Source organism: Haliotis rufescens, unplaced genomic scaffold, assembly GCF_023055435.1.
Source record: "Haliotis rufescens isolate VD_foot unplaced genomic scaffold, xgHalRufe1.0.p SCAF_1, whole genome shotgun sequence".
Classification (NCBI taxonomy): Eukaryota; Metazoa; Mollusca; class Gastropoda; order Lepetellida; family Haliotidae; genus Haliotis; species Haliotis rufescens.
In genome coordinates this window covers 23,995,099-24,017,128 of record NW_025963779.1, presented here as the reverse complement: position 1 = coordinate 24,017,128, position 22,030 = coordinate 23,995,099, and the positions used below count along the sequence as shown (strand labels likewise).

The 22,030-nt window shown below is 38.7% G+C and overlaps 1 protein-coding gene across 2 annotated transcripts in view; it reads left to right on the top strand.

The window, feature by feature from the left end:
• Window positions 1-22,030, top strand: part of LOC124131645 (MFS-type transporter SLC18B1-like) — a 37,889-nt gene extending 15,859 nt beyond the window's left edge. For both annotated transcript variants that reach the window (XM_046495063.2, XM_046495064.2), the window contains exons 2-14: window positions 1,097-1,418; window positions 5,580-5,675; window positions 6,942-7,015; window positions 7,886-8,033; window positions 8,439-8,507; window positions 9,157-9,247; window positions 10,526-10,662; window positions 11,202-11,300; window positions 12,747-12,841; window positions 14,903-14,998; window positions 16,116-16,190; window positions 16,422-16,515; window positions 17,812-22,030. In XM_046495063.2, the coding sequence (XP_046351019.2) occupies window positions 1,182-1,418; window positions 5,580-5,675; window positions 6,942-7,015; window positions 7,886-8,033; window positions 8,439-8,507; window positions 9,157-9,247; window positions 10,526-10,662; window positions 11,202-11,300; window positions 12,747-12,841; window positions 14,903-14,998; window positions 16,116-16,190; window positions 16,422-16,515; window positions 17,812-17,949 (1,449 nt within the window). In that variant the 5' untranslated portion in view covers window positions 1,097-1,181 and the 3' untranslated portion in view covers window positions 17,950-22,030. The remainder of the gene's footprint in view (window positions 1-1,096; window positions 1,419-5,579; window positions 5,676-6,941; window positions 7,016-7,885; window positions 8,034-8,438; window positions 8,508-9,156; window positions 9,248-10,525; window positions 10,663-11,201; window positions 11,301-12,746; window positions 12,842-14,902; window positions 14,999-16,115; window positions 16,191-16,421; window positions 16,516-17,811) is intronic.

The window sequence follows — 22,030 nt, the reverse complement described above, 5'->3', positions numbered from 1 at the left end:
AACTTTTGACCTTACCATGAAAATTTCATGTCTTCCAGACAGTAGGACATTTTTATACTGTAAAGTGGCTTCAAAGTAGAGGTTTAACTTGCAGAATGCATGTTTAATTGGTTATAATGTTGTCCAGGAGAATTGTTACTGTCAGGGATATATTTTTTAGCCATAAGTATTTACTCACATGTTTTTATTCACTTTGGGTATCAATAGTTCTTGGGTCCAGTCTAATGGGTATTTTTAAACCAATGAATGAACCTTTTTTAAACATGATCCTTCTTACAATGCTATTTCAGGCAACTTTGAATCTGTATCTGTCCATGTAGAGCCAAACTGTGTCACATATTGCATAAGTTCAAGAGCCCAGATGTATAAGTATGGCCCTGGGATGCTGGCCAGTCCTGGGCCCCATTCCTCAAAGTGATCTTAGTGCTACGATGATTGTAAACCTATGTTAAAGTATGGGACTTACGATCATCTTAGTGCTAAGATCGCTTTGTGGAACGGGGCCCTGGCTAGCTGTCGCTCTATACATGTCTTGCCCTATACATGGTGCAAGATACATGTCTTGCTTATTGAACTTACAAAAGACATGAAGTAGCACTGAATTTGTATCATTCACTGATGTAGAGTTCCTGTAGGGCTCCATTCCAACAAAGATCTGTAAGAGAGACAGGTACACAATCTGAAAAGGCAACGTTACATAATTACGTGCAGTGTCATTATGTTTTGGGTTTTTTAGTTCTTTTCATGTACATTTGTGCAATATACTCAAAATTAACTGGGCTATGGTGCTTTAGGTTGTGGAATGATGCAATAGATCTCTCCATGACATCAGACTGTCAGACAGGGCTTCCATTTGCATCCGTTCCATGGTTGTTGGTTATTTAAAGGTTTCTTAAAGTTATCTTACTATACAGAACAAAATAAGTAAGTGGTCATGAATATTTTGGGGGATATTCTTTTATAGTGAAGAGCACAGATTTCATAACAATATCACCAAAAACATACATGACCCCTAACTTGTTTTGTTAGTCATTTTGGTATATTAGCAATAGGGTTTCATATGTGCAATACTGAAAGAACATCCTTGTCCTTGCAGGTGCATCTGTATCATCAACAGCGTAGTTCCAGTGTGTGATATTTCAGCTGACATTCATCAACCATCTTCAACCGATTCATAAGTCATGGAAAAGGACATAGAAGTGAATGAAAGGACACCAATCCTGGGTGACTCAGTCGTCTGCAATGTTGCCGATTTGGACAAGAAGGGCACTTATCGGGACGAAAACAGCAATGACAAAGTAGACTTTTCATTTAAAAAATTGGATGGTAACAGGAAATGGACGTTTGTGACATTAGCTTTTGTTAACTTCTGTGCCTGCACATGTTTCTCACTGTTGGCGCCATTCTTCCCCAGCGAGGTGAGTGCTGATTCCTTACAAGAGACACATCATTTTGAATCTTTCTCAAGATAAATGAGTGATATTCAGGAAGTATCCAATCGCAATAGTTAAAAATAGATTGGTATGCTATTGCAGTACTTGTACCTCTCATACAGTGTAGATTTACATACAAACATTTTTGATATTATGACAAAGATTAACACATCATTTCCTAGTTACTGCAGATTGTCTAGAAATGTGTAAGGAAAGTGCTTCTGATATAAAAAAAATATATTCTGAATAGATACCCACGTGTCTCTTCAAGCAAGGTGAATTTTGAATCAAACTGATACAAAATTATATGATAAACAGTGTTTTTTAAATTTTATTACATATGCCGAAACAATTAATAGGAAAGTGTGACATTGGCATTGGTGTTGATGTTTAATTAACATGGCTATATTGCTATATTACTGTGGACAATTGCGATGTATTGGTAGTTTGGTGAGTCATTACAACCCATGTGTTGATGATCACTTTACAACCCATGTGTTGATGATCACATCACTGCTCACCATGTTGGTTTTTTACATGGTTTTTACAGATATCGGTAATAACTATTTGGATATTGATGAGATTATTACATAATTTTCCGATACCATATGCCCTGTAATCTCATAAATAAGTACCCAGAGTGCTTAGATACACAAGAAGTTAAATTCACATGTTTGTTCCCATCAATGATGACGCCTGAATTTGACCATGCCCCTAATTTCTCTCAAAATGCATTTCCTCTTACTGTAAATATCACGTCCAAAGCTTTATGAAATTTGGTAAATGTTCAGAATGGGGCCTAACACATATGTACTGTTTTTCATGATGTTGTATATTTTGACCTTTATTTGACCTTTGCACTTTGAACCTTGTTCTTAAAATTTTTTAAAATGCATTGCCTTTCATTGCAAACATCGCCTCAGTAAAGCTGAAACATCACCATGACACTTGTATTTGTTCAAGAGGTTCAAATCCAATTTTCAACTTTATTGAAAAAAAATATTTTGTCATTACAAAAAAAATGAAATATGTCGCAATATTGAGAACTGTATTGCGATATATATATTGGAATACATGTTGGGGCCCAAAACGACTTTGTTAGACATATTTGTACTGTTCAAATCGTGAAATTAAAACTAAAACACATGACTGATGGCATGGTTTAATCCTTAAGTTATAACTCAAAATTAACTCAAACCCAAAATTGATGCCTGTTCACTTCTTTGATATAGAATGTTAATGTAACAGCATGAAGCATGTGCTGTTTAGTAGGGAATCCATTTCATCCAAATGCCTCAATATAGTAACTGTTTAGTTTATGTAATTATGTATTAATTCTTCTGTGACTGTATCAGAAAATATAGATTCACAAGGGTTGTATTGCTGACGGCCGTATTGCAATATACAGATGTTATATTGCTCACTCCTAATCATGTGTATGGCATTAGAAAACATATTCTGCAAAGGAAGCAGAGTGAGTGAGTGAGTGAGTATGGTTTTATGCCGCTTTTAGCAATATTCCAGCAATATCATGGGCTTCACGAATTGTACCCATGTCGGGAATCGAACCCGTGTCTTTGGCATGAGGTCAGGCCCGCTGACTTGGTTGATGCATGTCATCATATCCCATCTGTGTGGTTCAATGCTCATGATGTCAGTCACTGGATTGTCTGGTCAAGACTCGATTATTTACAGATCATCGTCATATAGCTGGAATATTGCTGAGTGCAGTGTTAAAAAACAAACAATCAATCAGTAATATTTACCTGCCTGTTCACATGAAAGGAACCTTGCGTTTAGATCCGTCGTTATGACAACGCTTGATATCTGTTTGTGTGAGGCTGAAGTCGTTACATAATTAACTTGTAAACAGTTGAGAGTAGCGATGGTTGTAGTGCTAAAATAACTTATTGATTGAGACCGAGATACTTTGTACATCCCAGTGTACATGCAAATCCAATCTCATCATGTAAAATGACAGTTAGCACAAGGGAGTTGGCATAGGTTGTCTGGGGAATCACCCTGTGCATATTGCTTGTTTTTGTTTATGATTAATTATACCAATAGTTGCTAATTTTTAGAAATGAACCAACTTGAGTGTTTTCTTATCATCAGGCAACAAAAAATTAGGATTGAATGTGAAAATGATAAAATTATCTAGAAAATATCGAACTGCATCCTGCTCAACATGAATGGCCGTTTCTGGTAGTTGTGTGCTGAGACATTTGCCTGATACTTTCTGAACTCCATTGCTTTCTTATTGAGGTAATTAAACTATTGAAAGTTTTTATATTTTGCAAGCTGAGCATTTATGCGTACGACACGTCACTTATATGATATGCAAAGCCTATTTCGTTAAACAGTTACTGCAAGTTTCATTTGGGGTGTCCTTCGACTATGCGCCTGTCGAATAGGTTCGACAGTAGCATTAAGAGCATTAAGAGATTACTAAGAAGGACTGGTTGGTCAAGCTGTGAATTGGTTACATTGTGTCATCATGCCCCAAGAGCATTGGACATTGCCCATCATAACAACCCCTTGTTTTGATCGGTATAGTGTCAGATGTTTACAGGCCTTGGACTATTGCAGGACTATTGCTGACTGCTGCAATAAAGAACAACCATCCCTGACTGTAACTGAGAATCACCCATTCACAGTCCTGGTTTGTGGGTGTTTTGATGTTTTACGCCGCACTCAGCAATATTGCAGCTAAATGATGGCGGTCTGTAAATAATCAAGTCTGGACCAGACAATCCAGTGATTGATATCATGAGCAGCGATCCATGCAATTGGGATCGATGGCATGCATCAACCAAGTCAGTGAGCCTGACCACCTGATCCCGTTAGTTGCCTCTTACGGCAAGCATAGTCACCTTTTACGGCAAGCATGGATTGCTGAAGACCTATTCTACCTCGGATCTTCATTGGTCAACATAGTTCTTGATGACACTGCTATTGTATTGCCTTAAAAACTTGTTAAGACTTGAGAAAAGAAAGGAAAGACTGAGAAACCTCCCTTTGTGTCAAAAAGTGACAGCGCACACTTGAGGATGGATGTGTGATTCAAAGTTATTAAGTTAAAACAATCTCATTAAAATCAGATCTTAGTTCTCGCTACCGCTAAGCAAAGATCTGAGGATATCCCATTACGGGTCACGTCAGACCGACCTTGCACGAACTTTGACCGACCAATGAAATGACCAATCAGAAGGCAGCCTTCTCGTTCTTTACGGCACTAATTTCAAATTGGCAACTACGCTTCGAAACATCTTTTGACAAATTCTCGATTACAAATTTGAAACCTGAACAAAAAAACATTCTGGAATGGCTGATAGATGGTCTAGAGTGTAAGGATTCAGTCGTTAAACCCGTAACTATCGTTCGGAATACCCCATGTTAAAGTTTTCAAGATTGCATGATTAGAAATCTCAATCCGATTGTCACTTTCATAATCTGGTAAGCGACGCACTGATTGGTCGGATGAAAGGTCGTTCTGACATGACCCCAAATGGGATGTCTTCAGATCTTTGTATAGCGGTAGCAAGAACTAAGGTCTGATTTTAATGAGATTAGTTGAAAAAGGAGTGTTTATTGTTTTTTTACTTTTTCACACACAAAAAAACAACTAGCTAACTTAAAAAATTACAAATAAATTTGCTAGTTCAAAACATTACATTATTTTATTTTTACTCAAGTTTGTTGCAATGATAGAAGTGGTGTAGTTTTTCTTCAATTTACATATGCTGATATAGTTTAAAATTTTCCAAGGCAATCCTTTTTATTTCATTGGTTTACAGATCAGTCAACCGCCAAAAAGGGGAAAGCGAAATCTAAACAGAACTATTTTTTCATTCCACCACAACTTCCACCACAAAAAATGTACAAAGAATATATGAAAATGCAAGACAGACAAGATTGTCTCAATGAACACTGCACACATTTCTACATATGCAGATATGGGGAGTAAAATATAAATCGGAAATCTCTTTTCTGCTATTTTTTTCACACCAATCTGCTAGAATTTCTGAAGTCAACTAAGACATACAAAAAAATCAGTCCTCCTAGCTAATCAGGATTGAGTATTCGCAGTAGTTCTCCCGCCTCTCTGACGCTGTATGTGATGTTTGCCATGTTTTTTTCTTGCAGGCCCAGGCCAAGGGGGCATCTCAAACAGTTGTTGGACTCATTTTCGGCTGCTTTGAATTTGTCATATTTGTATCATCACCAATATTTGGGACATTTGTAAGTGTTGCATTGCTCCGGTATCTTCATGATCATATATTCATTACAGCTAGTGTTTGGTTCTAAAATGCACATAACGGATATTTGGATTTTATTTAGAATGCAGGGTGATCTCAAATAAACTATAAGTGTTTAAAACTGTACAACATTCATGTAATAATATTTGTACTATTTTTAATAGAAGGTCAACCAGGATTAACTCTCACCCATTAAAGTAATTTTACTTGGATATGAAAGTCTTATCATTTTTTCTCATTATCACGTGGGTAATACGAATGATTTTTTCTAGGGCAATCAATAATTTGAGGTATTTGAGCGGTTATTCTATGAATGTCATGATTTTCCTGATTCTAATGAATGTGTCATTTTTCCTTGCATAACAAGTGTGATTTAATTTTCTCACTAATGAAAGCAATGGAAACAATAGCAGCCTGGTGTCCTTGTTATTTATAAACGTGATAAATGGGGATCTCTTGGAGAAAGTTTTATATATTTTATCATGATTAATCATCCAGATAATTTCATTTTTAATGTGGGGAGAAGACTACCTACAATTCGATAGATTATACGTGTAAATCAATATGATACTTTTGTTGTCATTAGTTGATGTGACAACATGGTGCGTCATGGCATGTACATGTTCTTTGGGAAGTACATTGACAATACATGTGCTGTGTTTACATTTTAGATGCATTACTGGTCAAAGGGAAATAACTCTGAGTTGTATAACCAAGAAGCTGGGATATCAATGATGAAATGCAACTTTTGTTGCAATTATTTATAATTTTCACATTGCATGGTTGATTCATATATATATATATACTACTCAGAAGAAGTTAATGTTAAGTTTTACCTCATTATGAAATAGGAAATAGAACTTTCCATCTGTTTTGGTGTTTCTGTAATGTCTGATGATAAGGAGGGTGATGATTTGAATTACATCTTGCAGACTTGCTACCTGTATCAGAAAGTGATTACATGTCTTTCATTTTTGTCAAAAATTATTTTGTTTGTACTTTGTTCACTAGGTTGTGGTATTTTCAATCTAAAACAAATCTTGACTGTCACCTTCTCTGATTAAGAAATGACATTTACTTACTGTGGAAGAAGACAATTTGGGTATCGTTATGTGTAGCAGTGTTTTGATGCATCTTCAAATTCAAAACAAATTATATATTTTGAGTGTGACCACTGTGTGAAAAACCCAAACATTTTCACCATTGCATGTCCATGCTTTAATTGTTTTTTGTATACTTTTTTTTTCAGTTAACAAGATTAGGACCTAAATTTGTGTTCATATCTGGAGTATTTGTGTGTGGAGTATGCTCTGTTCTTTTTGGGTATGTTGTTGTTTTTACGAACCAAAAACAAAATAAAAGCAAGTTTCCCAAGGGGAGACAACTTTTAAAGGTTTATGTTTAGTTTGATGAGGTGATACCACCATTGTTTTTGTGATTTTGTTTGTTTGTTTAATGTTACACTCAGCAATATGCCAACTGTATGACATCATAAGTTTCAATCTATGCAAATAGGATATGATGACATTCATCAACCAAGTCAACCAGTCCAACCACCTGATCCTGTTAATTGCCTCTTACGGCAGCCTGGGCTGCTGAAGATTTATTCTAAATACCTGTGAAGATCAGGGTTAGAATAGGTTTTCAGCAACCTATGCTTGCCGTAAAAGACGACTATGCTCGCCGTAAGAGGGGACTTACAGGATTGGTTGACTTAGTTGATGCATGTCATTGTATCCCAATGGCGTGGATCGATGCTCATGACATTAATCACGAATTGTCTGGTCCAGGCTTGATTATGTTCATACCACTGTCATATAGCTCGAATATTGCTGAGTGCAGCATTAAACAACAAACAAACATATTCTAAAACTTCTTTTAGTCTGACCCAGTGACACTATGGTTTTAAGACTGTGATCTGAAACAGTTGTCTTTTCACCTCCTGGCAGTGTTCCTTTGAAATATATTTGGTCCGGCAACTCCATGTGAGAGACTCTTCACAATAAAAGTCAACGATGAACTTTAATGACCAGTTAACCTTGCATTCTATATATCTAATGGTGAAGAAAAGTTGTCATAGCTTCAAATGTTTCTATAATAATATATTGAGTGACTCATCCCAAACCTGTAATTTAAGCACTGATAATTACTGCTCAGTTGACAAATACTCTATGTGATGGGTATATGTTGCAGGTTATTAGATCGATCTCCATCAGGCACCATCTTCATCGTCATGTGCTTCGTGTGTCGATCTGTGGAAGCCCTGGGTTGTTCAGCATTTATCACAGCTAGTTTCGCAATAGTGGCCAACTCCTTTCCTGACCATGTGACCACCGTGTTTGTGAGTATGTTACCATGGTTACCATTTACAGGCGCAGACATGAGGAACAAAATGTCTTCAACATATAATGTCATACTTAACATGATAGAAGTTTTAAGAACTGACTTCAAAAGTGTTTGCGTTTATAGAAGTTATGGAAGTATTCCATGTTGTTATTCCTTGTTGTTATTTTGTGTTGTTATTCCTTGTTGTTATTCCATGTTGTTATTCCTTGTTGTTATTCCTTGTTGTTATTCCTTGTTGTTATTCCTTATTGTTATTGTGTGGTGTTATTCCATGTTGTTATTCCATGTTGTTATTCCTTGTTGTTATTCCGTGTTGTTATTCCGTGTTGTTAATCCATGTTGTTATTCCATGTTGTTATTCCTTGTTGTTATTCCTTGTTGTTATTCCATGTTGTTTCAGGGCACCTTGGAAACGTTCAGCGGGCTGGGCCTCATGGTCGGACCTCCAATAGGGGGCGCTCTGTACGAGGTGAGTGGTTTTCATGGTGGTGGTTCTGTTTTGTTTGATGCCACACAAAGCAATAATCCACCTATATACTAGGCCATAATACTGAGGAGTTGGTTATAGCTTTGTTTTACTGTAAACATCTACGGCCTGCATCACTCTAGCCCTTACTACCATGTTGACCTGACATGCCATGATGTAACCTCAAAGCTGTTACTCACTGGCCCGCCTGCCATCTTGTCCGCTTGCTCACTAATTATTCGGGGCACGGGTGGCCCAGTCGTCTAAGGCGCCGCGATTCGCTGTGCAGAGTTGCGTCCCCTGGACACGCCAGAAACCTATGATTGTGGGTTCGAATCCCGGTTCGCCCCGATTATGTTTCTAGGTTTGTCAGCACCATACCCGTGCTCGTGGGTTTCACCGAAGTGGTAAACGTCTAAGACCTGCATCACTTCGGGCTTTCCTCCCACATTAAGCTGACACGCCGTGATATAACTGGAATAATGTTAAAAGCGGCGTTAAACCCAACTCACTCACTCACTCACTCACTAGTTATTCAGTGCCAGGATCCCCAAATGACAGAGTATGTGATAGAGCAAAACTTCAGTGAATCGTTACAGCCGTTACAAATATTAATAACCATTTTAAAATATTTTTATTTATTTACTTTCAGCTGGGAGGCTATGGTCTGCCATTCTGGACGCTGGGTTGCGTTAGTCTGGTGTGTGGCGTCACGTCGTACTTCATCATGCCATCGAACAACGGTGGGAACAGTCATTGTAGCTGTCGTACTATTGTCATACCATTGTCATACCAATGTTAGACCATTGTTGTACCATTGTCATAGTGTTGACGTACCAATTTCGTACCATTGTTATGACAGTGTCGTACCGTTGTCATAAGTCTGTCCTCTCATTCCACTATTCATACAGGGTAGTACATAGCCCAGTGGTTCAAGTGTTTGCTTGTCATGCAGAGGCCCCAGGTTCAAATCCCAACAGGTTTACAATGTGTGAAGCCCATTCTTGGTGTTCAGTGCTGTGATATGACAGGAATATTGCTAAAAATGCAATCCACTAACTCACTTCACCTGTCGTAATTTGTATCTGTAATTTAACTTTTCAAATGCAATGTTTTATTTCAATTCTATTTTCTTTTCATACTTTGAGGGGCAGACATTGGCTGTACAGACACGAAAATAGACTCACCAGAACACAAAACAAAAAAAACAAACATTTTTATAATATCACAATTCCCTGCAAAGAGTATAACAACATTATTTTAAGTATGTCAATCAAGCATTTCGGTATTTTCCATTGTACAGTCAAGTTATATGCATAGAGAACCAGACTTACGTTGTTGGGGGTCTTAGATGACTTGGTCTGCTCGTGGTGGAGGTGACACTTTTGCTGTTTTATATATTGTGACATATATATTTGTTCATAAGCTGTAGTAATAAATGACTCGTGCATTGGAAGAACAGGATGTATTGAGTATTTATTATAGGAATGGGTGCTGTCCATCTGTCCGTCATGTTTCGTTTCCAGAGAAGGACTCAAAAACCATGAGAGGTTCTTAACCAAACTTGGCATATAGATAGGTCTAGTGGTAAACTGGTGCTTTTTGATAGAATAGGATTTTTGAAAAAAATATTTTTCAAGTTTCCATAGCAACAACTTTGACTTAGACTGAAAATGGCACTCGTGCCCGTTTCAAGAGAAGATCATGAAAAACGTACAATATTTCTTGCCTTGCAAACAAACGGACATGTCATATTGGCGGGGCATATGAGTTTATCATGCTTGTTATGTTTCAAAATTTGATCAGACTGGAGGTCTGGGTTAAAATATAAGTCCCCGGCAGCCCGGGCTGGTTGTAAGAGGCGATATAAAGGAGACTTTGTTTATAGCATGTCATCTTGATGAAATGTTGCACATGACATCAATCACTGGATTGTCTGGTTCAGAAGCCACATATTTTATCAATATTTCCCCTTAAATATGATATTCCACATGATTGTAATACTCCCACACTTGTTGCAGAGGTGCGCAAACCTTACAAGGGCTCTGTGTTCACCCTCCTGAAGAGTCTGGAGGTGTGGGTCACATGCTTCTCTATATTCTGTGGATCCTTCTCCCTGGGGTTCCTGGACCCCACTCTGGCGGACCATCTCAAGGAGGTGAGTACAGCCTGTGTACCCGGATCTCAGAATGCCGTACCGTGTAAACATCAGTTGGGGGAGTTAAGTTTGCTGTATGGCATTCTGTGTCCACAGTCCTTGTGTTGTCATCTGTTTTCACATTAATTAATTCCATATTGATTTTAAACAGGTACTCGCATTTACGTGGTGAAGCATTAATTTAACAATTTCTGTTTGTACTCTATGGATTTTCTATGGATCATATATTTCATACGAGGCGAATAATGCGATTGGGTGGTCAGACCTGCTGACTTGGTTGATGCATGTCATAGTATCCCAATTGCATAGATCGATGTTCATGATATCAATCACTGGATTGTGCTGCCCAGTCTTGATTATTTACAGACCATCATCATATAGGTGGAATGTTGCTGAGAGAGGCATTTAACAACAATCAAACAATCAAAACAATGAAATCAGATGAAATCATTTTAAAAAATATTTTTCAACTGTTCTGTTTTTTTATATTTTTAGTAAACAATCCACATTTTCTGAGTGCAGTCTTTGGTCTGTTGTAGTTCGGGCTCAGTACTCTCATCGTCGGCTTCATCTTCCTGGCGGCTCCAGCAGTATACGGCTTCACAGCCCCCATCTGGGGGTGGGTCGGAGACTCCAAGGTAACACTGCTCACCACCCACACTGACAAGGCCCAGGGACATACTTCACTATGCCGAGTTGCATCTCTTAGTTGTTCCAAGACCTGCTGGTCATGGGTTCAAGTCCCTGATTCTACCAGAAATGGTCTCTTGTCTGTCAGCACCGTTCAGCTTGGGACCGCCCCTTGTGGTCGAACATCTGCCCGGATTAGCAAAATGTAAGGGGCTCGGTCCCCGGTCGCATCGTACCAAAAGACGTTAAACGATTGTGTTGTAAGAAGTGTATGCCTTATAGTGTTATGGGAAATGTACCCTCTATAGGTTATGAAAAATTATCGCCCTACGGTGTAATCGGGAAAGTGCCCTTACAGCGTTAGGGAAAAGTTCCCCCTATAGTGTTAGGGAAAAGTTCCCCCTATAGTGACAGGGAAAAGTTCCCCCTATAGTGATAGGGAAAAGTTCCCCCTATAGTGATAGGGAAAAGTTCCCCCTATAGTGTTAGGGAAAAGTTCCCCCTATAGTGACAGGGAAAAGTTCCCCCTATAGTGACAGGGAAAAGTTCCCCCTATAGTGATAGGGAAAAGTTCCCCCTATAGTGTTAGGGAAAAGTTCCCCCTATAGTGACAGGGAAAAGTTCCCCCTATAGTGATAGGGAAAAGTTCCCCCTATAGTGATAGGGAAAAGTTCCCCCTATAGTGTTAGGGAAAAGTTCCCCCTATAGTGACAGGGAAAAGTTCCCCCTATAGTGATAGGGAAAAGTTCCCCCTATGTGGTAAGGGAAAATTTCTCCCTATTTTGTAAGGGAAAAGTTCCCCCTATAGTGACAGGGAAAAGTTCCCCCTATAGTGTTAGGGAAAAGTTCCCCCTATGTGGTAAGGGAAAAGTTCCCCCTATATTGTAAGGGAAAAGTTCCCCCTATGGTGTTATGAGAAAAGTTCCCCCTATAGTGTTATGAGAAAAGTTCCCCCTATAGTGTTATGGGAAAGGTTCCCCCTATAGTGTTATGAGAAAAGTTCCCCCTATAGTGTTATGGGAAGAGTTCCCCATATAGTGTTATGGGAAAAGTACCCCATATATTGTAAAGGAAAAGTTCCCCCTATAGTGTTATGGGAAAAGTTCCTCGTATATTGTAAAGGAAAAGTTCCCCTATAGTGTTATGGGAAGAGTTCCCCCTATAGTGTTATGGGAAAAGTACCCCGTATATTGTAAAGGAAAAGTTCCCCCTACAGTGTTATGGGAAAAGTACCCCGTATATTGTAAAGGATAAGTTCCCCTATAGTGTTATGGGAAAAGTTCCCCCTTTAATGTATTTGAGGCAGGCAATACAAACACTAAAATTAAATATCCTCTATGGTGTTATGGGAAAAGAACAAAGTCCATGCTTGTCCATAATGTTGATACTGAGCTTGTAGCACAGTCACCTTTGTGGGTAGCCAACTAACAGCACCTGTACTTGTGTGATGCCAGGGTCAAATCAAGTCGCTGATGATCATTGGGAACTTCATGTCCTGCATCGCCTTCCTCCTGATGGGGCCCTGTCCTCTGCTGCCCTTCCTGCCGTTGTGAGTACACAGAGCATGTCCTTCAGCTTCCCGAGCAGAATACTGAGGCTGAAACATTTCATATACCTTAATCTGCTATATTAACCATTATTTCACAAATGTTTTCATCAAATACTATCACATGGTTTATGAACTTGTTCTTATCTACAGAAAAACATGTGACTTTTGACAGCCTATATTTTGGATGACTCAGTTTTACAGTGAAATACAAAAACATGAGATTTTATCACCGCTATTCATAAGAAATAATATGTAAAAAGAATCTTCATTCTAATAGAGGTGTAACGATACGGGAGGGTCGCGATACGATACGTATTGCGATACAGGGGTCGTGATATGATACATATCACGATACAGTGTTTACTGGTACAAGCTAAGCCAAGTTGATGTCTTTCTGCTCTCTAAAAGATGTGACAAGTACAGTTGAAGAAGATATAAGGTGTTTATTTACTGTAATAGCAAATTGTCAGCAATACAGTATGTTTTACTGAAACAACAAACTGGCTTTGAAACTGTTAAACGTATTTCATGTTTAAAAGTACTTTTCTTGAGTATAGTGCGCACCCATGTATAATGCGCACCCCCCTCTAGCGGGTTCAATATTTTGGAAAAAAAGAAATTTGAATATAATGCGAAGAAAAAAATTACACCGTACCCCTTCAGCGAAGTTCGGCAAACGAACGGGTGATGAGAAACTTTGTCAGTACAAATTCGAAATTTGAGATAAAAAATCACCAGACATGTTGATTTACCGTTTAAATTGTAGTTTTTGTTCAGCTAGGCATTGTTTTATATCCAGGGATTAAGATTACCTTGTGTATTTTCTCGTAAACTAAGCCGGACACAGCAATCAGCTGTACACACGTTTTCTTGGAATCTAACGGTGATTCGGTCAAGACACACCCAATGATATAACTTTACAGGATTTTAATGAAAGGATCGGCAAAAGTTGTATCTGAAACTATTTTTTTATCAGGAATAATATATTCCAATATCTTGTTAATTTAGATGCAGCTTTTACTAAACATATTTAAAATAATAATAACCCTAAGCGAAGCAGCTGATCGCTATTCCCAGGTTTTATTTTTTACATGGAACCAGTCTGACCAGTCAACGTCAAGGCTCCCGTGCACGTGATCGCGAGACATAGAATCGTCCAACAAAAACAAATATGACTTTTAACGAATCAAAGTATGGCATTTATGATATATGTATCTATTCTCTGTCAACTAAAGTTCGTTTCAAGGCGTCAATAACGGTAATCTGACCGTGGTTGCTGTTAATAACGGTGAGTTGTGCGATCTTCCGATCGCTTCACACACGATTTCGCCGAAATTAATTAAAACAATATTAAAAGGAATTTTGAATAAAGTTAATGAAATAGGTTACAAACATAAGTCCAGATATACAAAGAACACTTTTTATAGCCAGACAGTGTAATTACATGAATAATTTCGAACTTCAGTATGGATTTGTTGACATGGTATTTCCGGTGTTACGTGCTCACGGTAATGTCTTTCCATGGGGGAAAAAACATCAAAACTCATTAATTCGTGTATAATGCGCACCCCCTTCTACACAGCTGTGTTTTTTTGGGGAAAAAATGTGCACTATACTCAAGAAAATAAGGTAAGTAAAACTGTGTTATGAAAATATCGTATGTATCGCGATACATGCTTTCCAAATCGATGCATCGTATCGTGGGCTGTGCATCGGGATACAATACTGTATCGCCGTATCGTTACACCACTACATTTTAACAATCAGTTATTTTTCTATATCTTTCCATGTTAAAACTAGTAAAAGATTTTCATCATTAGTAGCTACACTAAATTAAATCTGGAGGTTGAAATGTGAGGAAAACGAGTTTGGAACACCTACATTGAATTTTATAACTACTTTAAACCAAAAGGCCTTAGCATGAAATAATAATATGAACAGTTGGTAAGGAAGAGGGGGATCAACTTTTGTTTCTTCTTTTGTATCGAAGTTAAACACGTTCAAGCAAAGTTTCTCCTTTATATGTATGATGTTTCTACACATGTGCTTTTTTCTCCTCAGTGAGTTGTGGCTGGTTGTGATCAGCTTGGTGATGGTGGGGCTGTTTATTGGCTGTGCTCTCATACCTACCATCAACTGCCTCCTCATTGGTGCCAAGTAAGTAGATCAGCTGTTATTAGGGTTATAACCTCCTTCTGGGTACCAAGTAAGTAGATCAGCTGTTATTGGGGTTATAACCTCCTTCTGGGTACAGACCGCCTCCGTGGTCTAGTGGTAGAGCGTCCGCCCGGAGAGCGGAAGGTCCGGGGTTCGATCCCCGACCGCGTCATACCAAAAGACGTTAAAAGATGGTACTTGTTGTCACCCTGTCTGGCGCTCGGCATTAAGGGGCTAAAACAAGGACTGGTCGGCTCGGAGTCAGTATACTGTGTCTGAGTGGGGTATTCATGTTAAAACTGCGGCATGGTATCTCAGTGAGCTAGCACTATAAATCGGCATCAGTCCGGACTAGTACAAGCAGCCACACACACACACGTGCATGCACGTCGCTATATAAGTGCAATAATCTGGGACGCGACGTTAAACCCCATTTCACCTCACCTCACCTTCTGGGTACCAAGTAAGTAGATCAGCTGTTATTGGGGTTATAACCTCCTTCTGGGTACCAAGTAAGTAGATCAGCTGTTATTGGGGTTAAAGCCTCCTTCTGGGTACCAAGTAAGTAGATCAGCTGTTATTGGGGTTATAACCTCCTTCTGGGTACCAAGTAAGTAGATCAGCGGTTATTGGGGTTAAAGCCTCCTTCTGGGTACCAAGTAAGTAGATGAGCTGTTATTGGGGTTATAACCTCCTTCTGGGTACCAAGTAAGTAGATCAGCTGTTATTGGGGTTAAAGCCTCCTTCTGGGTACCAAGTAAGTAGATCAGCTGTTATTGGGGTTATAACCTCCTTCTGGGTACCAAGTAGATAGATGAGATGTTATTGGGGTTATAACGTCCTCCTGGGTGCTCAGTAAGTAGATGAGCTGTTATTGGGGTTATAACCTCCTTCTAGGTGCCAAGTAAGTAGATGAGATATTGGTGTTATAACCTCCTTCTAGGTGCCAAGTTAGTAGATCAGCTGTTATCGGGATTATAACCTCCTTCTGGGTGCCAATAAGAAGATGAGCTGTTATTGGGGTTATAAGCTGCTACTTCTTGTCGCAGATATAGGGGACAGAATTCTTTGTGGTTTCAGTTTAATGATGAAATTTTACGTTTGCATATTTTTTCAGGAAACTTGGATTTAAAGAAAATATAGACACTTATGGCCTCGTCTCAGGCCTTTTCAATTCAGCGTACTGTTTGGGGTGAGTGTTAATTTCAGTTTCCCTTATAATAATATAAGTAACATATTGATAAATTTCCATAACTTAGGCAGTTAGGGAGGAAAATATCTTAATGTACTGTGTCAGCAACATAATGTCTTATTTGTGCTGGCATATTCTAGTTTTCCCTTTTTGTCAAATGCTGCAGGAAACATTTCAGGTGAGCCTGATGGCTCTATTTCTCTTGTTGTAACTTCCATTGTTGTATTACAGGACGTTCATAGGCCCCACACTTGGTGGAGTGTTAAAGCAGCACTTTGGTTTTGACTGGGCAGCCACATTAGTAGCTGCATTGTTTCTACTAGCTGTAAGTATCCACACAGTTGCCTTGTAGAGCACACTGACCTGTATATACTTCTCAAAGTTTGCTAAGGATCACCTCCTTAAAAGCTAATACATCAAATTGTGTGTACCTGTCGAAATAGCCAAAGTCAATATTGCATGAAGACATGTTTAATGAACAAAAGTCCATTGTCATGTGCCACACAATGTCAACAAACAACATGTGACCAATAATCAGTCAGATCATCCATCAAAATGAGAGTTTCTGACCAAAACTGTAAACTAAAAAAATCACGAAAACAATTTCATTGTTAAAAAACATCACACTCTTAGTAGCTCGTATATGATCTATGTGATGCAATCACAGCCTGGCACATGCTATGTCTCATGCTCCCAATAGGTTTCTGGATGCTTGTTCTACTCTTCAGTAAGAGCATTGCAAAATTCCTGTAGAGTTGCCGGAAGGACAGGATGTCCTGAGAGGGCAGTCTGCAGCTTGTTCAACATGTGTCTGATAGGGTTGAGGTCTGGTAACCGGGCTGGCCACTCCATGCAGGCAATGGTCGGCAGCAAGAGATGATTATGCACCGAGTAGGAACATTAGCACCACTGGCATTCCGCAGGTCATTTCTGAGTTTTGTGGCAGCCACGAAGTGATGACATCTTGCTGCGATCAGGAGAAACCTGTCTTCTCACTGTAAGGTGGAATGTTGTCATCTGGTATTTATTCCATGTCCTGCAGATCATACTTTGGCTGACATCAAAGACGTTTGCAATGTGACCCAGTTTAAAGCATGACTATGCATCTGCCTAATTCTTCGGTCATCAAATGACGTCTTTGATTCTGAACCTTTAGTTTGTCAGCACCATACCTGTTCTGGTAGGTTTCACCAAACCTGTGCTGGTGGGTTTCACCAACAAGCTCAACACCTAACAACTGCATCTTTCATTTATGGAGACCGGTTTTGACGTTTATACCTCCATGGCAGTCATTTACCCGTGAAGATTCCGGGGTAGAATCGGTCTTCAGCAACCCATACTTGCCGTTAAAGGCGACTATGCTTGTCGTAAAAGGCGACTAACGGGATCGAGTGGTCAGACTCGCTGACTTGGTTGATGCATGTCATCGATCCTAATTGCTTGGATCGATCCTCATGATATCAATCAGTGGATTGTCTGGCCCAGACTTGATTATTTTACAGACCGCCGTCATATAGCTTTAATATTGCTGAGTGCGGTGTTAATCAACAAACAAACAAACAAACAATTCTTAATAATACATCAAATGTAGGATATGACATGATTTCCATGTTTGTTGCAGGGTATAAGTGTGTCTCTATATACATGCAGCACGAAGCCTTGTTGTTGCGGTGATGACAAAAGAAGTGACTACACAGTATTAGATGGGTCTACTGAATCTTCACCCATAGAAGGGTCATTGGAAGAAACTTCAGCGTGATATGTAACATGTTTTCATATTTTTTAAGTCTGTTCTTAGTATTATAGCCTCCAAACTGATCTCATTTGAAAACAAGTTTATTTCAGCCACATGTTTTGTTTTTCCCTGGTACTTCAGACGAGACATTTGTTTTAAATGATTTACAGATCAGCTGACCAAATGAATTTGAAAAGGAAAAAGAAAATCTTTTGAGTACTTCTTATACTTTGTGGAATCCAAATTTCTTCTTCACCACTGCCGTGAAACTAACACTGCATCCACAGCAACAAATTCATTTTATATAAAAAACAAAATATGTGCAGGATATTTTTATATTTAATTTTGTTCCTATCTTAAGACGTGGATTGGTGACAAAAATGGTGTAAGCTGTCAACCAAAAATGTGTGTTTTTTTGTGCAAATATAGATTTATGTTATTAGGTTCAGCATCATATCAGAATTAAGACCTCTGTGAAAGGCTTAAAAAAGTAATAGAATTGGTTCTCAAGGCACTGGTTTATGAAAATATAGTGCAGGCGGGCAGTATCTTTTTTCTTTTTTTTCTTTTTTCTTTTTCTTGGGTTTTTCAAACCATTGAACACATAAACAGTTGTGTAACCAAATACTCCCTACATATATGTATTCCTTGATGAGTATAATACTTGAATACAGTATTTGACTACAGCTGGACTTGGAATATTTAAGGATTTTTATTGTTGTTTGTTGAAAAATGGAAATAAAAACGAAATCTGTGGTGAACTTTATGATGATGCGGGCAGTGCCTAAGAACCAAGATTATTATTTTTTTTAGCCAAACAAGAGTAAACATTGTCTGGCCTGGAGCTGGAGGTAATATATCACGGTCATAATGATATGTTTTCCTAAGACCCCTGGATAAAAGTTGAGTACCAACCATAATTTATTTTCATATGTCTAAGACAACCATAAATCTTTTGGAAATGTGTACATATGACATTCATTTCATTTTGATAAGTATCTAAGATACCACGTACACCTACTGAAAAGAGGATACTAGAGTTATCGATGCAAAGATGCTGAGGATGCAGTCAAATAACTATTCTACCATAACATTGAAGAATGCTGAATTCTGATTGGTTAAAATAAAGTATCAAATTTCCATTTGACACCTCTAGATTAAGCCTTTTCACTCACAAAATGTGGATATGAATACATTGATAGCCTCCATATCAATCCATAGAAATATGGCTGCCGACCCATCAGAACTGCATATGTTTGATTGCTGTTGAAAGAGTAGTCAAATAATTGTTGCCATGAAACAGTTCAAAAACTTGTCATAAGATTATCAATTTCGTATTCAATGTTACATTTTAAACCAAAACAAATATTTTTTGGACAAATGGCTATTTCATATGGAAATAAATAATGTAGCAAGCCTTGCTTAACTTTTTCCCAAGTGTATATTTTATCCTTTTTAGCTCACAGAAAGTGAGTCTATGGCATGGTGCTGTAATCTGTAACAGTGCTTCTGCCGTCTGTCGGTCCGTGTTCTTGTTACTATCATTTGAAAGAGCTAAGGGGATGAACCTGAAGTTTCAGGGGGTAATAGCATCATGCTAAATACCAAATTTTGTTTGTGAAATTGTTTGACAAGAACCATATGAAACTGATGCTAAAGTTAATTACTTTACATGTCTGTTACTAAGACAAAATTGTTATGGATGAGCAACTTCTTTATTACAATTGGGCAACATTTCGGTGTAGATTCTAACACCGTTATCAAGCAAATGATCATCATTTGCTTGATAACGGTGTTAGAATCTACACTGAAATGTCGGAAATTTTGTCTTTGTTACCATTCCAACTTCTAAATGCCACTCAAAGAAATGTCGGTTACTGCTGTTACTGCATTGTCAGTACCTCACAGGCTTGTATGCACTCTGTACCTCCATCACAATGACTACTTATGGCCACTGTGCAGTGTGGTGCTACTTTAAACCAACAAATCAAACTACAGCCTGCATCCAACAAACGGAATGTCAGCGATTGTGCTGATCAGTGAGCGATCTGATTACGCCACATGAACGGCAATGTTTCTTGTTCGACAAGGGGGCACAGTCATCTCAGGCACCTCAATTCGCTGTGCAGAGTTACGTTGGGTTCAGCATGGGTCACAGCCTTGAGACCATCATCTCTGCAATGGCAGGCAGTGGTAGGATTCACAAAGTTGGGATCATGTTTACTACCATGAGCTGTTCACTGCCTCGTTTGATTTAAATTAGACCAATAACACCACTACACTGCTAGTACATGTTTGTCTACATCAGCAGTCGGTACTCAGTGGTGATGGAGGAACTGATACAAGCTGTGATGTACGGACGAGGACTGGGAAGAAATAGGCAGAAAGTGCTTTTCCTTTAATGATCATATTGACTTTTTCACAGGATATAGACACACAGAGGATGGACATGTGGGGAGCATTTACTTCAATGTCTCAGATGTACATTTCTAGACAGTATTTCTTTTGTGTGTAACAATTCAAGATATATATATACAAAGACAATAAATATGTTTGTTATATATTTATTCAACCCAAATATACTCAGAATATTGTATTTTTTAAGATATCTTTTTTTATTGAATTATTCATATAACTGAAATAGATTATCTATGGGTAATAATGCCAATCCATTCATGTTATTTTGTGATACAAAAGTGGTGTATGTGGGAGTGTTGTGTGAGACATGTTTATCTCTCGAAGAATGTTTTGAACAAAAATTGTTGTCCGAATCTTTAAAAATATTCACGAAATCAAATATTTTCCACTGGCTATTAACTTGAACAGGGCTCTCAGACTGACTTGGTTCTGATGTTTGTGATAAATGAACCCTTGTTACCTTGACAGATCTCGAAGACAATGCAACTTTATAGTCCCAGCAGAATTCTTCTGTGTTTCTTGTTATTAGACCCTGACAAAGTCCGAGTTGGAGTCAATATATGTAAAAAGTGTATACTGGTCCCAGGCAGAACTTTCTCAGCTGTGTTAAGTTCCTGATTTAGTTGAGACTGCTGGGTGATTATAGTCGTTGAACCATCTTCCCAAGGCAAGGGAGTTAACTGACTACAAAAGTCAAGTTTCCACCCTTGCCAAACTAGGCTGGAATATAGAGTTATATTTTGGCTGAACCAATTGTCTCCAACTCGAGGGGAAATACTTGAACACACACCCATTGTCTCCAACTCGAAGGGAAATACTAGGACACACATCCGTTGTCTCCAACTCTAGGGGAAATACTTGAACACACAGCTGTTGTCTCCAACTCTAGGGGAAATACTAGAACACACACCTGTTGTCTCCAACACTAGGGGAAATACTTGAACACACACCTGTTGTCTCCAACTCTAGGGGAAATACTAGGACACACACCTGTTGTCTCCAACTCTAGGGGAAATACTTGAACACACACCTATTGTCTCCAACTCTAGGGGAAATACTTGAACACACACCTATTGTCTCCAACTTGAGGGGAAATACTAGGACACACACCTGTTGTCTCCAACTCTAGGGGAAATACTTGAACACACACCTGTTGTCTCCAACTCTAGGGGAAATACTTGAACACACACCATTGTCTCCAACTCTAGGGGAAATACTTGAACACACACCTATTGTCTCCAACTTGAGGGGAAATACTAGGACACACACCTGTTGTCTCCAACTCTAGGGGAAATACTTGAACACACACCTGTTGTCTCCAACTCTAGGGGAAATACTTGAACACACACCTATTGTCTCCAACTTGAGGGGAAATACTAGGACACACACATGTTGTCTCCAACTCTAGGGGAAATACTTGAACACACACCTGTTGTCTCCAACTCTAGGGGAAATACTTGAACACACACATGTTGTCTCCAACTCTAGGGGAAATACTTGAACACACACCTGTTGTTTCCAACTCTAGTGGAAATACTTGAACACACACCTATTGTCTCAACTCTAGGGGCAATACTTGAACACACCTGTTGTCTCCAACTCTAGGGGAAATACTTGAACACACACCTATTGTCTCAACTCTAGGGGAAATACTTGAACACACACCTATTGTCTCCAACTCTAGGGG